This window comes from Canis lupus, chromosome 24 (genome assembly GCF_003254725.2).
Source record: "Canis lupus dingo isolate Sandy chromosome 24, ASM325472v2, whole genome shotgun sequence".
NCBI classification, from domain to species: Eukaryota; Metazoa; Chordata; class Mammalia; order Carnivora; family Canidae; genus Canis; species Canis lupus.
This window is the reverse complement of record NC_064266.1, coordinates 27396805-27413438: the sequence shown is the minus strand read 5'-3', so window position 1 is coordinate 27413438 and position 16634 is coordinate 27396805. Positions and strand designations below refer to the sequence as shown.

Sequence of the window (16634 nt, the reverse complement as noted above, 5' to 3'; positions counted from 1 at the left end):
GTGGCAGAGGGACATGGAAATCCTGTTGGGTCAAGTATGTCATCCGATTCCCACCCAATGATATTCCAGTCTGATCCCTGAACCCTGGCTGGGCATTACTTTTCATTATCCTAGGAGGTCTGGCTAGGAGAACACAAGTCCTGACTCCTTTATTCCTCATGTATCTTTACTGACCATGCTGGTGCCTGCCCTGGACACTGGAAGCCAGGGTACACTGAGGACTGCTTCGCATACAGAGCAATGGATATGGAGGAGCCCTTCTACAAGAGTTGATTGGATTGAACTACAGAATAGTGGGATGCTATAGGATGCTATACGCTGACCTCAAAGTTGTATCTGAGAAGAGTAAGCACAGACATAAAAGTGCTCCATGCCAACACAAGAACCATGCTGTGCTATGAAGAACTCCATGGCACTACTCTTCGCTTCCCTTTTGGATCAAGTGACTTCAGCCCTCCTGTGCCCTATGATGTGATACACAAACAAGTGAGAAAAGACTGCTCCTCTACACCCCAAAAGAGTGAATAATCCAGGGGGGATGGGCATATGAGGAACCAATCAAAATACAAACCAAGGCAGAATGACTACATGACCAGAAAAACCTGTAAGTTATTCAGAATGAAGGTCAACGCTAAGCAGCTTCATGGAGGAAGCAGTACCCCCTGGCAAAGCCTGGAGGGATGAGGAGGACTATACTGGCTACGAAGAAGAGACAACCCTTCTATGGCTGACAGCAGAATGCAGACTAAGATATAAAGGGCTCACCAACAAAGGAAAGAGCCCAAGGTCCAGGGCAGGCCAGCCCCACTCTGAGTTGTTCTCTCATCTACAGAAGGACAAATCGCTATCTACCCTATGTGGGCCTGCAGTCAGCACAGGTCTGGCCTAGAATGTGTACTCAGGAAGTGATCATGCTATCTATCACTCTGAAGGGGCCCGAATGTCATGCTACATGGGCACTTCATCTGATGAGCTAGACAAGGGCAGTGAGGATGGGCATGACATCCTCAGACCTGTGTTCTGGATGCCTGGCTCAAGTGGCCACTTTGGAGGAGGGCAGGGGCAATAAGAGAGTGGAGGCAAGCTAATTCAGGAAGGTACTGGAATAGCTCAGAGGAGAGAATGAAAGCACTTGATTTCACTCGGCAGGGGCCCGGTGAAAGTGAAGCCTACCAGAGGTATGAGTGACGGGGCTGGGCAGTCAGTGAGCAAGAGCGCACGCATATGCACGCTGGGGAGGATGGAGTTTCTTCTTTGTCAGGGATAACACCTTCCAAAGCAAAGTAAGTCTTGAGCCTGAATGACCTCAATGAGAGAGGGACTGCCATAGAGAAGCCAAAAGCCACAAGCCTCACAGGGCTGTGAGTCTGGGCAGCTGGTGACCAGCTGCTAACAACTCCGGCTGGAGCACAGGATCACAGTCAAGCTGGCCACCAGCACAAAGTGTCGGCTGAACCAAGGGGCCATGGAGGAAGGCAGCCATGAGGAGGAAGACCAGCCAGCAGAGGAATCTGAGGGGGAAGTCTCAGGGAGGCAGGAGAAAGGGGAGACGATAGGTATCCAGAAGCTGCAGAGAGAGAAGGAGGACTTTAAGAACGACTTGATTGAACAGAGCTGCATGTTACCAAGAAGGCAAGCAGAACAGGGAGGATGCAACACCTCATTCTTGACTATGTGGTGCTGAATACAAAAGACAGGAAGTTACCTTCAAGAAATAAATTCAGCATTTACTAAGAAAGTGTGAGATCTTTGTCCTTAAGATATTTATCTTTTATCTTTACCTGGAAATATAAAATACATACAGAAAACTACAAGCTAGAGAGCAATCAGTGGCATACACCTTATGGGCAGAATGAAGGAACAGCAAGAGTGAGGTGAAGGTGAGTCCACCGCACCAGGAAAGGAGAATATGAGCCAGATTTCAACGAGGTGGGCGCACACTGACCCAGACCCACAACAAGGAACATAAAATGACAAAAAGCAAGAGGACAGTCAATGAAACAGAATGTAAATGATGTGGACATCTGTTGGGCCATCTCCCCGGCTCACCAGCTAGCTTCCTTCCCTGGTAGCTACTCAGACCTGACCCATAGAAGTGGGTTCCCAACAGCCATGTCTACACAACACATCCACCCTGGGCCAATAGTCCTTGGTCCATGCAGATGGGTCCAGAGGAGGACCCCAGCTGATCCCCTATCTCTTCTCTAAGAATCTGGAAAGAGAAATTAGTCTCTCTCCAAGAAGCTGGACCAATGACAAAAAAACCTGCAGGAATTCTCAGCAACCCTATTTTCTGGCATGTGGATGGAAGCAAAAGAAAAACAAGAGCTTGTGATATAATGGTCAATTAATACTTCACAATTATATCTGATTGTGTTCTATAACTGCTCACATAATTAGGCTTACATTAACAAAGCAGCTAACCTAATCAAGGCAATGATGTGATTGGCCCAGTCATATTCCACCTCTGCCTCCTAGCCACCATCACTGGTGTCTTTACCACAAGGCTGGGTCACACCCTGGGCCCTGAGCGAAACGAGAGCAGAGGGCATCTATCCCTCCAGGCAGTGGGGCTCAGAATTAGTGTACCACCCACAGACCTAGAAGCTGGGGTGCCAGGAAAGGGGTGTGGCACTTCTGGGCCTCCACGTCCGACACTGCCCAAGCCACACCCTGCCATCTCCACTATCCTCTCTCACCCACCTCAGCCCACTGCTTTCCCTCACTCTCTTACTCTCAGGTGGGGACTCCCACCCCCACAACACATACCCTCAGTCACACAGGACAAACTCCTGCCCACTGGGTCCCCCCACCACACACACGGACACCTACACACACACATGCACACCTATACACACATGGGCCTCACTTCCCCCCTCCCAGGGGAGGCAGTGTACAAGGATGGGTGAAGAAGGAGTGAAGGCCCAGCTGATGACTGCTGAAGGCCCAGCATGCTGTGCGTCAGAGCACTTACAGACCACAGCAAGTTTCCTACACTCCACTTTCCCACTTGAAAAAAACTACTACTTCCAGAAAGTCTATCTATACCATGGAAAGAAGCCCTTTTTTTAAATCTCTGTGCCACACCAAAAGACAATGAAAGGATATTTGAAGTGACAAATATTAATGATTCTAAGAAAAGACTTGGACATGATAATTTTCAAACAATAAAAACTGTTAGAAATAATTTTTAAAAAAGAGGGGAGGTTTGATGAAAGAGGTAAAAGAGAGGAAGATGCCCTGTGCCACGGGGACATGGAGGCGATGGTGGGAGGTGAGGCTAGGTATAGCTATCAAACCAGCGTTCCAGCGGGTGCCATGGCTTACGGGGGTGAGAAGTAATTCAAGAGGCAAGCAAAGAGCTTTGGCCCAAAGGTTATCATGTGCAAACAGAAAACAACACACTCTTAGAGCTCTATGAGAAGGTCCAAGAAACCAACCAAGCTACACACAGACACTCCTCTTAGCCACGCCGAATTTTTTCTCTTTCCAAGTTGTTCTGCATCCCCGGAGACCTACAGGGAGACTAGGAGCCAGGCCCTTTTCATATCTCAGCTGGATGACAGAAATGGCCTGCTGCCTGGTATCTCCACATCTACTCTCGTCTCTTCTACACAGCACCCAGAATGATCTTTCTAGAACTCAAATGATCAAGTCACTGCTACACTTCATGCCATCCCAGCACTCCCAACTGGGTATAGGGTAGATTCTTCCTCCTTTCTATGGTCTGTAAGGCCTTCTATCACCTGACACCTACCTACCTCTCCATTTTAATCTTCCATTGCTTCCCATCCTATCAAAATTCATTGAACCTAAAAGCATCTACTCTGTGGTAGACAGTAGATTTAGACTGTTTAGACATTGTTTTAGGTGAAAGAAAAAATAATGAGTAAGACACTCAAAGTCCCAGTCTTCACAGAGCTTCTATTTTACTGATGGGAGACACACGATGAACAAACATCTAGCTCTGCATGTAATGTAGGTAGTAGTAAGTGCTAACCACATCAGAAGCAGCAGACTAAGATGATGCAGGGCAGCAGGGCCCTATTTTAGTCGGGGGTAGTCAGGAAAGGCCTCTCTGAGTGGAGAATACATGGTCAGGACTGCACTGAAATGAGGGAAGAGCCATGAGAACATACGGGATAAGGGTCTAGAGAGGGTCCTCCCCAGAGTAAAAGCGTACTTGGGTTTTTCTGAGGAATAGTGAGACTAGAATATAAGCAGCATGGGAGAGACTGGATGTAGATGAAGTCAGAGAGGTGACAAGAGAAATGACTGGAGGGCAGAGACTGTCCCCCACACACCTTGCAAGCAAGGTAAGACTCCCACCTGCACTTGCCTCCGAGCCCCTGGGATGCATGGTTTCACACCCCTGTGGCTCGGTGCATGTTTAGGACAACCTTCCCAGCCCTGCACAACTGGCAGACTTCCATGCATCTTTTGAACCCAAATGGAATATCTGACCTCTGTGAAAGCTCCCAGACATCCTCCAGCCAGCTAGACTTAAGCAGACCCCTCTGTGGCTGTCTCAGCACCCTGACATACTGATCTGTAAACATCTATTTATGTGTCTGCTTCCCAAGAAGTCAGGGAGGGTTATGAATCACCTGTAGCCAGCATGGCACTGAGCATGTATGTATATATATTCATATATTTATATTTATACACATATTTATATAAAACAAGTAGTCAAAATTATTTGAGTTGAACTGCTGTTTTGAACTAAAATATTAACTGGTAAGAGAGAAAAATAATGTAAAATGAGCCATGAAAATTATAACATGTAAATTATATATGCAGGGAAAATTTCAATTGCACACCAAAAAATCTCAACCTAAATGCTACAGTCATAAATAAATTTCAGCAATATAACATACTGAAAAAAAGTAATAAAAGGAAACTGCCTATGTGGGAAGAAACACAGTATGTAGAGAAACAAGACAAGTAGGTAATTATGAACTCAATTAATTACAGGCTAATTTCTACCCACAAGCTAAAAAGGAGTATCCTCTGATCATATGGAATCTAGGACATCAGATGGCCCCATAAGGTAGGTAGGCCATTCTGTCAGAGATAAGCTCTTGCTAGAGGTATGTCACAAGGATATGTCCAATACTTCCAGTGCTTACAGGGGGCAGCCGGGTGAAGTGGGAAATGCTCGTACCTCTGCATCCAGAGTGGCTGAAGCCACAAGCAGTCGAAGATCCCCTCGCTTTCTCTGAATCTAAAAAAGAAGGCATTAGGAAACAATAAAACAGGGTGATACGTACAGAAGATACAGTTTGGTACCTGCAATTTACTTCAGAGTAAATTAGTGTGTGTGTTTTTGAGGGGTCAGTCAGGGAGCTTATAGATGAAACAAGACTGACCAAAAGTTAAAGTCACAGGTAAAAAGGTGGGTCATTACACTATTCTAATAGTTTAAGTAGTAAATTTTTCCAAAATAAAAAGCTAAAAAAAATGTTTCTATAAAAAGAATAAAGGAGCTTTAAGAATTAAATTTGAATTTAACAAAAGTAAAACCATTTCTTCCTGATACCTGGGTCTCTGGATAGTCAGAATCTACATACACCCAGTTGAAGCATGAGAAGTACATTAAAAGCAAACAAACAGTAAGTGATAATAACACTGAGACAGAAATACTGACAAAACATCTTAACAGTTATTCAAAGAAAGAAATGATCAACAGGCAGAGAAGAAATGATCATATAAACTATAGCAAAAATATATAATAAAAATGACATTACTTTTTCATCTATCACACTGGCAAAGATTCAGTGAAATAAGCCTCTTATTAGACTGTTCCTGGGAGGATAATAAGCAGGTGGGAAAATCCCTCCTAAGTATCAAAAGTATAAATCTTTGGCCAAAGAATGAAATAATGAAAACAACAAGAACAATGGCAACTAACATACACTAAGTTATGTGCCATTCCCTGGTCTCCGCATACAGCTGTGTCATATATGTGCTGCACAAAGATGCCTGGCTGAAGAGGCCAGAGGCATCTGAAGTCCAGAACACCCTCCCCTCCCCTGGCTGTGGGCAGCCTCCTAGTGTGGGCATCTTTCTCTAATTTGTACAAAGGTGAGACTTCATAGTCTCTTTGTGACCCTTAGGTTCCATCCTAAAAATTTTACGTGATCTTATTTGAGTCCCATAATAAAACTAGGATCTAGAGTAGCTCTGTCCAAGAGAGTCCAGTGACGGAGAAGTTTTGCCCAGTGCACTAGCCACTAGCCATGTGTGGTTACAGAACTCTTGAAATTTAGCCAAAGCAACAGAGGAACTGCATTTTTAATCTTATTCTACTTTAATTAATTGAAACTAACTAGCCATAGGTGGCTAGTGGCTGCCATACAGAAAAGTATACTAGCACAGATGTAGAGACTTCTATCATCCCCATTTTAGAGATGAGTAAACTCAGCAGAGCCAGATTTTGAACCCAGGCACTCTGACCCAGAGTCCATGCCTTTAATTACTCTGCTCTACCCCCTCATTCTAGACTCCTGTGATTGGGAATATATCCAAAGAAAACAATCAGAAAATACAGGAAGGGAAAAGGTACAGCTGAAACAAGACTGGCCATGAGTTGTAATAGTTGAATACAGATGATGGGCACAGAGGGGTCATTAAGTCCTTCTCTTACCCTGTAGTATGTTTGAATAAAAAAATTTTTAAAAAAATAGAAATACAATAGATTTCATTACAAAGATGCTCACTGCAATATTATTTAAAATACTTCAAATGTGGGGGCACTTGGGTGGCTCAGTCAGCTAAGCATCTGACTCTTGATTTCCACTCAGGCCACAACCTCAGGGCCCTGGGATCGAGCCCCACATTGGACTCCCCACTCAGTGGAAGGCCTGCTTGTTCTGTCTCCCATTCTTTGCCCCTCCCCTTATTCTCTGTCTCTCAAATAAATAAATAAATAAATTTTTTTAAAAATTTAAAAATTAAAAAAAAATAAAATATTTCAAATCTGGAAGCCATACGAATGCTTACCAGTAAGGGAGTCAAATACTTTGTGGTAGAGACATATGATTATATAGACACTACTAAATATAATGTCTTCAAGGAACATTTAATGACACAGAAAAATGATCTTAATATTAAGGGAAACATACAAGATACAAATTAGCACATACAGTCCAATCCCTATTAAGCCAAAACAGATGCATTTAACACTCAAAAACACAGGCAAAAAAAGAACAGAAGAAACACACCAACACTCCACCAGTGATTGTCTCTGAATGGGCAGAATTATGGATCATTTTAATTTTTTCCTTCATATTTGATTGGATTTTCCAAATTGCTACAATTACTTTCCTAATCAAGCAGTAAAATAAAACAAAAACACAAAAACAAAAGTCTGGGCAGCAAAGTCACACCTTTTTCAGCAAGCCAATGGCAATGTCTGTGTATAAGGTCCTCTCATGGGCTTCATCCAGCATGATGGCACTAAGAATCAAAGGGAAGATTTGGTGAGCATCAAACAAACCACCCACATAATCTCATCCAGATTATCAAAGGGACTTCTGCATATCTAATCCCTGAGCAATATACCTTGTATTAAAATTAGAGCTAAGTAACTTCTCCTTGATAAGGAGGGAAGTATTAAGGTAATAAAAATGGTGACATCAACATATCTTGGTGAAGAAAACAGTACATTTACTGCTATCTTTAAAGAGTTTTACAACCCACGTTGGATTCTAATAGGACTTAATTACCTGATTTTAAATTACAATATAACATATAACCTCAGAGAGCACATAAAAATCAGAACAAGGCCCCTCCAAAGATTGTTAAGCATCAGAGAACAGCTGTGTCATGTGTGTACCCGGGAAAAATGTAACATCCTTTCCCAGAATATCACATAGCCTGTTTGGGACAGTGTTAATGCCATGAATAATGACACACAAAGAGGGAGACAGTGTAAGTAACTATCTGGACTCTGCATATCACATTACACAAACACCGTCCAGTAACTATCGATCCTGGGACATAACGGAGGAAAGATAAGTATGACAAGTCAACAGATTATTCAAATAATGACAGGGATTTAAATGTATCCATTTTTTACTATTAGTAAATTCTGAGAAAGCAACAAAGGCCATAAGAGCCCACATAAACAGATAAGCTTTAGGGCAGCTGAAGGCAGTCATTAAGTTCCAGCTATTAACACAACTGCTTCTCAATCTACTTGGGTTTTTTTGGAACTTCAGGGAAGTTATCATTGGAAAAATGCATTTACCTATATTTTGTTAACAATGGATCAACCATCATTTCCCTGACCAACATTCCATCAGTAAGGAACTAAAAAACAAAAACACAAAATTTTAGAAATAATTCAACTATACAACAATGATTTTTTCAAAAAGTTCAAGTGTAACCAAATGCATACAACCTTCACCAGTGTGTGGACGAGACAATTCTGTGAGGAAATGCCCCAACGCTTTAGTGATCAAGCAATGGAACTGTTCACAAACAAAACTTCCATGTTGGGGTTCTCAGCTGGGGCCTGCAAATTTTGCAGAATTCCACCTGCATTTACTATCTGAACATTGGCTCAGCCCATTTTCTCTGGGCCTATACTACTGGTACTGTGGACAAACAGGCAGTGAAGACAATTCTTATCTGCACAAAGGAAGGCCATGAGTCTGAGATCATTGTTCTTAAAATATCTCAAAAACTGCATACCTGCAGCTCTTGAAGTTCCTAACTTAAGCTTTGACTGCTATTATCTTAAGGAGGCCAGACAGGGCTGTGATTAAGACCAGAGGCCGTGGTGTCAGTAGGCTGGGAACCTAGATCCTCATTCTGCCTCTTACTAGCTGTGTGAATCTTGGGCAAGTTACCTACCCTCTCTGAGCCTGAGTCCTCATTTGTAAAATGGAAATAATAAAAAAGTATCTACCTCAGCAGGTTATTGTGGGAATTAAGAGAGACAGTACATACAAAGTTCAGCACAAGACCAGGCACACAGTATTTAAGAGGATCAGCTGGGCAACTGGGTAGCTCAGCCGGTTAGGTGGCCAACTCATATCAGGGTCGTGGGACTGAGCCCCATGTTGGGTTCTGTGTTCAATGGACAGTCTGCTTGAGATTCTCTCTCACCCTCTCCCTGTGCCCCACCCCACAACTCCTGCTCACCCGCACAGGCACACTCTCCCTCAAATAAATCACCTTAAAAAAAAAAGGAGTATCAGCTATTACTATTTAGGATTAATAAATGCTTATAAAATGCTTGAGAAATAAGCAGGAACATGTTATTACTGCATCCAAAATAACTCAGTACTTGAACAATGTTAACCATCTTCCCCACACTAAGCTGTAGCTTAGTGTTTCTACTTTTTGTTACGCTTTTAAGAACAGGTTACATTTCCATCACATTGTTCTTGGGCCTGGTACCAGTTGCCACACATACAGCAGTGAGAAGGAGGACCTGCTACCAATGACAGGCACCACTTAAGGGCACAGCGCCTATAATGATGACCAAATCAAATACAAAAGCTTTTTGTGAAAGACTCAAAAACAACCATTTGGTTATATAAGCCACTAAAAACTATCTACTTTAAAGATATTTGATGGTACAGAAGAATATTCCCTTTACCCAGCAAAATGAATCTCAAAGGTAACAAAATACAAAAATTTGGAAAATAAGATTCCTATTTTTATAAATCACTACCTTGTCTGGTTCATCTGTTTATTTTCAACTTTCCTCTGTGGAAACTGAGAGGAAACTGAGATTCTTATAACCAGTTTCCATTCCATTGTTTTGCAGTACCATCTAGTTAGAACGACTCCAGCACTGCGCTCCAGGGCGGGCACTCCCCTGATGATATACTGATAACTACTGATACTACTCAGTCCAACAGTAGCAACTGGGTCAAAGAACACCCAAGTAAAATCCACCATCATGTAAACATGGAAAAGTTCTAACTCATGAAAATAATATTTGTGAATTCTACGCTTTATCAATTTATACTGCCTTGTCCCTGTTTTTAAGTCTTTTACAGGCAAGTTTCTAAATTCTGACAGCTATGTGGATTGGTGGAAAAACCATAAAACACATAAGAAAGGACAGCCTTCGGTCTTGGTTCTACCACCAATGGGCACATATCTCAGGCAAGTCATTCAACCTTCCAGGTCCTCAACCTCTTCATCTGTAGAACCAAAAGCTCAACATTCCTTCCAAAGTCCCTTCTGGGCTACAATTCAAGGACTCTCTGAGAGAGCTCCGTACCTCCCCTTCACGCTAAACTCCCTGAGGGCAGGGTGATTTCATACACTTTCTGTCCTGGTATCAGAGTCCCGGTGAGCAGTGATGCTGCATGTTTTTAATTCTCCCCAAATAATCTTCCTGGTTCATGGTAGGAAAAGCAGAGTGAGCACTTCACCTTGATTCTCGTGGCCAGTGGATCGGTGCAGTCATCAAAGCGGATGCAGTAGCCCACCTCGTGACCCAGCACTGCACCCCTTTCCTCAGCTACTCTCCCTGCAACCTTTGGGAAGAAAGATCATGCTGAAAATAGAGACATAGAAATTACTGCACAGAGCACATACTATGGAAAATCTAGCATTTTTTAAATAAGTATGTGAACACAGTGGAGAATGAGAAAAAAAAAGAGTAGGTCATTAGAGAACGAGCATGACTTATTCACTTGTGTCTCACTCCTTCTACAACTGACTTGGAGCAACTTATTAACTTAATAATTAAGTATTGTATAACAATAAGCAACACGAATGGAATCACATAAAGATGTTACAGATCAGAACCAAAGATATGGCAGATAAAATTCAAAAGATCAAAGCCAATAAGAAAATTTTAAAACAGAGATATGCCAAATTATTTCAGTTGAACCACAAATTCAGCTCGGCATTTTCTGGCAGCCAAAGCAAAGAGAGAAAGAAATGACAAGATTCATCCCAGTAAAGCAAACCAACTGGGGACAAATTTTCACATCTTTGTGCCTCAAAATAAAGTACCTTCCACTGGACCATAAAGGCAGGAGAACAGAAATGATCAAATTCAATACTGGGCCAAGGTCATCTTCTCTTTGGAGGGAAAATAATGATGTTTCCTGAGCCAGATAACCTAAAACAATTTGCAACAGATCCCCAGCTACCCAAAGCATTTAAAGGGGACATAAAGAAAAGAATGAAGGTTAAAAAATAAAAGAAAGGAAAAGAGGGGGTACACGAATGAGAAAGTTAATGAAGGATCCAAGTTAATATAATAAAGTAAAAGCAGAAAACAAAATACATAGTAATATATTACGAAGACCACAAATTACAGATATATTTTTCACTTACCAATATATGACAAATAAAAAGTGAACACAAAAAAGAGAAAACAAAACCCAATGGCAAGAACTCCTACTACCTCTAGAAGGCTATTCAAAGGTTATCAACTTATTAATAGAACATATTTGAAATGATGAATAAACCAAAGTGGAAGAGCAGTAAAAAGAAACTATAGAGTTTAACGTTCATTATTACATAAACTATCTAACTGAAAACATCTCAAGGAAAATCATATTAGAGAGGCTTCCTGGGGATCTGACACACTGTCCCCGATGTGAGGCATGCAGCTGATCTCCCCCTTCCACAGGTGAGGTCACCTCTCCACAGAGTCTGGAACATGGGCTGGCACAGGAGGTGTCCTGAGGCACTGTCCTGCTACTGCCAATGGGCTGCAACAGCCCCAGGGTCAGGAGCCCAGAGACTCCCTGCACTCAGCTTCCCAGGCCAAGCACACCAAGAGTTATCTGGCCACTGGTGTTCAAGAAACTGAAGAGCAGAGGAGGATGAGAAGTGACTCTGTCTAAAAGCCTCAAATCACAGATCTGGTAGGCCAAAACAGAATCAGTTATTACGAAGCTGATCCACACCACACAGTCTTTAAAAGTACCTTATGAAATCAGAAATTCGTCCTACATTATTGGTCTACCTCTGTAGGTTCTATTTCCTGCCAACCAGGATTTCACTGCAAAAATTTTGTTATTGCTTCAATTTCAACTCTACGGATCATTATACTATAAATCTCAGAAAATGGTACAGATAGAAAATGTGTACATAGAGCTACAAGGAGCTATGGGAAAAGAGGCTTGTAACAATGAACCAACCCTCTCCATAAAAATTTTATGGGTTTGTAAGACAAAAGCCAAACATATTTATTCTTATGATTTCACTATTTATATACATTTGCTATAAAATATATTTTATTTTCAAACTCTTTTATTACCTTTTTATGTATGATTACACTACTGGACACTTGAAAGGTCATAATCTATTGGCTTTTTAACAGATTTAACAGATTTTTACCTCTACTATTTAAGTTTTACTCCCATAACTTTATCAATTGGACTGGATAAATACTATCTATTTGACCAAAGCAAATAACTACAGGGAGGGAGGTCAAGAGAAAAAGAAAACCACTCACTGAGCACTTACTACCTGCAGGTTCTATGCTCCAAGTTTTCACAAAATGTATCTCACTAAATATGCATGCAGCCCATGAGGTAGGCAAGATACCCTCATTTTTATAAAGAAAGAAACTGAAATAAGACAGGTTTAGAGCTTGTTTTGAGTCACAGGTCAAGGAAGGGCCTGGTCTGGAAGACAAACCTAGACCCTGTGAGTCCAGCGAACATGCTCATTAGTAAGCACCTCTCATGGAGATCAAGCAATGTCTCATGCCATCTGTTCTTAAGCTCTGTGACAGTTTTCAGAGTTTAGTCTGCATACAGAGTACTCTTTGAGATGTAGCATCTCAAACTTGACAGCTCTATTAATACTCCACCGTTAATTTATACACTCTTTGCTCTTTTCAAGAGAAGGCATGGGGTTTCATGGATGTTATCCATAGCTACACATTTGGAGCTAAATGCAAAGTTAAGAGCTAAGATTCCCAACTACAAACAGGAAAAATTACTCTAATTTCTTAGTAACTGAGTCATCTTCTGGTGACATAAAAGGTTAAATCTAAACACTGCAGTGTAGTTTCCCAACTGTTATCTCTATATTTACTTATGCACATAAGACTTAGAATAACGTCTATCAATAATTTCTATTTTGGTACCCCCCCTCTCTGAGAGCTCATTTAAAACAAGAAAAGAAATTAAAATTAAAAATATTATCGACTAAAACCTTCATCTTCAATGAAAGAAGGAAAGAGCCACAAGCCCAAGCAATAAACTAGGAAGCACAGCTGCCTGTGAGGTCTGTGAGGTCTGACTCCAGAAGAGAGGCTCCGGCCTCCTCTGGCTTTCTTAATGTAGGTATCACCACCCTAACAGCCAGGACAGACAATCTTTAAGAAGACAAGAAGCAGGGATCCCTGGGTGGCGCAGCGGTTTAGCGCCTGCCTTTGGCCCAGGGTGCGATCCTGGAGACCCCGGATCGAATCCCACATCGGGCTCCCGGTGCATGGAGCCTGCTTCTCCCTCTGTCTGTGTCTCTGCCATTCTCTCTCTCTGTGACTATCATAAATTAAAAAAAAAAAGAAGAAGAAGAAGAAGAAGCAGGGCAGCCTGGGTGGCTCAGCAGTTTAGCACCACCTTCAGCCCAGGGCCTGATCCTGGAGACCTGGGATCAAGTCCCACGTCGGGCTCCCTGCATGGAGCTTGCTTCTCCTCTGCCTGTGTCTCTGCCTCTGTGTGTGTGTGTGTGTGTGTGTGTGTGTGTGTGTGTGTGTGTGTCTCATGAATAAATTAAAAAAAAAGAAGAAGACAAGAAGCAACAGTGTGTGCAGGCCCAGAAGACATAGGAAATGTCTCAAAAGAGATCCCTTCCCTCTGCAGTCCAGCCAGCTTCTGCAAGATACTGCAAAGATCCACTTTGATAGCAAACAACCGCAAGGGAGAAAGAACTGAAGGAGAGGCAGGGAGTAAGCAAGTATCAAGTCCTAAAGAAAAGCCCAAAGAATTGTATCATGAGCCATTATAGACCTCTACGATCACTAATGAGTACACCTCCAGATCCTCATCCTCATCCTGCCCCAGCAAAGAAGGATAAGAGATTTGGTAGCAAGCCGTGTACTAGCTAATACGGCACAACCTCACAATGCTGTAGCCATCAGTGGCCCAACTCAAAGATGAGTAATTATTATCAAAGTACTAACACCAGGCCACTGTAGTAAAGCTGACCAAGAAGAAAGACAGGAACACAAGGAAAATAGCAGTTTAAAAAGAAACATTAGTAGTATTTTTCCAGAGAAACAAGTGCAATTCAGCTAAAGGAATCCAGATTCAAAGAAACTACAAGCTTAAGCTATAAACAGTTTAAGGAAGAAAGAGTCAAAGTAGAGTCAAGGAGAAACAAGGTCTGAAATGGACAGGCCAGAAGCCAGCCTGCAGAGGTCCCCCAAATCTCAGAGCTTGGATATGACAGACACCTGAGAGGCTTTTCTCAAATTTGAGAACAATCCTCAAATTTATACAATGCTACAAACAACCAGTTATAAAGTTAAACTCTTCCACAGCGGAATAAAAAGCACATCTAAATCAACTAAGCTGGGGCAACTAAAATATTGCTCTACTCTTTCCATAAGAAAAGAATAGAAAAACACTGTCATGTGAAGAGGGGGCCCATGGGAAAGTCCAACAAATTCAGGAAAAAAAAAAGGTTACAGAAATGTGTCAGGCAGGGAGTACCTGTGTGACTCAGTAGGTTAAGCGTCCAACTCTTGGTTTAGGCACAGGTCAAGATCTCAGGGTCATGAAATTGAGCTCCAAATTGGGCTCTGCACTGAGCATGGAACCTGCTTAAGATTCTCTCTCTCCACCCCCCCCAAACCCTGCTCACACACTATCAAAAAAAATAAAAATAAAAAAAAAAAAAGAATGTGTCAGGCAGTTAATAAAATATGCTGTTATTTTTTCTAGATTTTTTTAAATGCTTATAATATTATCAGCTTTTAAAATCTGTAATGTATTGTAGTTATTCTCTTTAAAAAAAAAAAAAGACACTCAAATAAGTGACTATGAGACCCTGGTAAAGATATAAAGGAACTAAAACAGATAGGTAAATAAAACAATATAGGTAAATGTATTTACCTAAAAACAACCATGGACATTGTAGACAAGCTTGGAGACATCTTAGAAAAGAAATTGGGAAAGAGCAAATGATTCCAAAAATGATAATAAATACTAAAAACGGACAAAGGAGATCTAATACACACTCAATTGATGTCCTTAGGAAAAAGAAAATATATGCCAAGATGTAACAGAAGAAAACTTGAGATTAGAACCTGAAGACTGAAAGTCCTTCCATATTTAGGAAAAAATGAGACAGAACAATCAGCATCAAGTTATGTCCTGGCACAAAATCAAGCTTACAAGCATCTAAGCCGGAAAAGTGAGCCAGAAAAGAAGTGGGGAGAAAGCCCACTGGAACTCAGACTTCTGCATATGATTCTCCATGTCAAAAGGCAGTGAGCAATGTCTGCACAGCTCCCAGGAAAGAGAGTGTGAATAAAGAATTTCATAACAAAGACCACAATCAAACATTCTAAGGCACTGAATATAAAATTCAGTCCATTAAGAAATAAGGCAAGATGAGCCAGTCAAGGTTAGCAAACCATGGTAGAGAATTAGTGAGAAACACTGGATCTATGTAACTAAAATTAATCAGTTGCAGAGTTTTGATTACAGAAAAGAACTTTTATTTATAACCCTTGAAATATAAGTCATACCATTGCATCTATAACAAATGGAGGGAGAAAATATAGAAAGAATTAAGTGTGCCTTTGCTCTTTTGCCGCAGGAAACTACCTTTAATAGTTTCAAAAACAAGTAACATCCTAAAGCTTTCTGTATTCTTGTTTCTTAGTTTTCAAGCTTCCATACAGTTTCATGTGGTGAACAAATATTTCTCCAAAGTTCAGTAACTACTCCTGTTCACTTCAGTTTCCCCTTTTGTGGAATTCAACAAAACCAAATGTACACTGGCATATCATTTTTGTAGAATTACTACTACCCATCCAATGCACCATTCACTTTTATGTGAATATAAGAGTAAAGCTTGGGATGATGTTCACAAATGTTCACAAGGCTTTTGCTGGGTTGGTAACATTTTCATTTTCTCATTATTTTTGTTTTAACTTCCTCTGTACTTTATTACTACTTAAAAATCTGTGATGTACAGGTATTGATTTTACAAAAGTAAGTACATCAGAGTTCTTTATAAACTGAAGGATTAAACACTTAAGGAGCCATGCCATATTCACTTGGGGCTTTGAGGAAACAAGAAAAAATAAGTCACTGAAACAGAAGACGCAGATGGAGATTTCTGCAACATGGAAAAGAAACTCACTGTAACAGCAGCCACTCTTCGAGGCTGGGTCACTCCCACCACTCTTCCCTCTGCAGTCCAGCCAGCTTCTGCAAGATACTGCAAATAAAACCACACCTAATTATGCATCTGACACCACTTCTCCAGAAACAATTTCCCCCAAGATAACCCTGTATTATGTTAGAATCCCTGAGAAAGTTAGTACCAGATGGTTCTTATCCTCGCAGACATTTTGGAAATTATTTTGCAAATGAGGGATCTAAGGCTTGGAAATGTTAGGTAACTTGCTTACATTCACATCAGAGCTGATATTCAAAAGATCCAAGGCCCAAATTCAACAT

At 41.3% G+C, this 16634-nt stretch overlaps 1 protein-coding gene across 5 annotated transcripts in view; it reads right to left on the bottom strand.

Moving 5' to 3' along the window:
* Nucleotides 1-16634, bottom strand: part of DHX35 (DEAH-box helicase 35) — a 64942-nt gene that overhangs the window by 32279 nt on the left and 16029 nt on the right. For all 5 annotated transcript variants that reach the window (XR_004808962.2, XM_025470066.3, XM_049100790.1 and 2 more), the window contains exons 4-8: nt 16315-16392; nt 10398-10502; nt 8252-8313; nt 7389-7458; nt 5165-5224 (exon numbers count right to left, since the gene is read on the bottom strand). Coding sequence is in view for 4 of the 5 variants with exons in the window: in XM_025470066.3 (XP_025325851.1) it covers nt 5165-5224; nt 7389-7458; nt 8252-8313; nt 10398-10502; nt 16315-16392 (375 nt within the window). In the remaining variant the exon portion in view is untranslated. The remainder of the gene's footprint in view (nt 1-5164; nt 5225-7388; nt 7459-8251; nt 8314-10397; nt 10503-16314; nt 16393-16634) is intronic.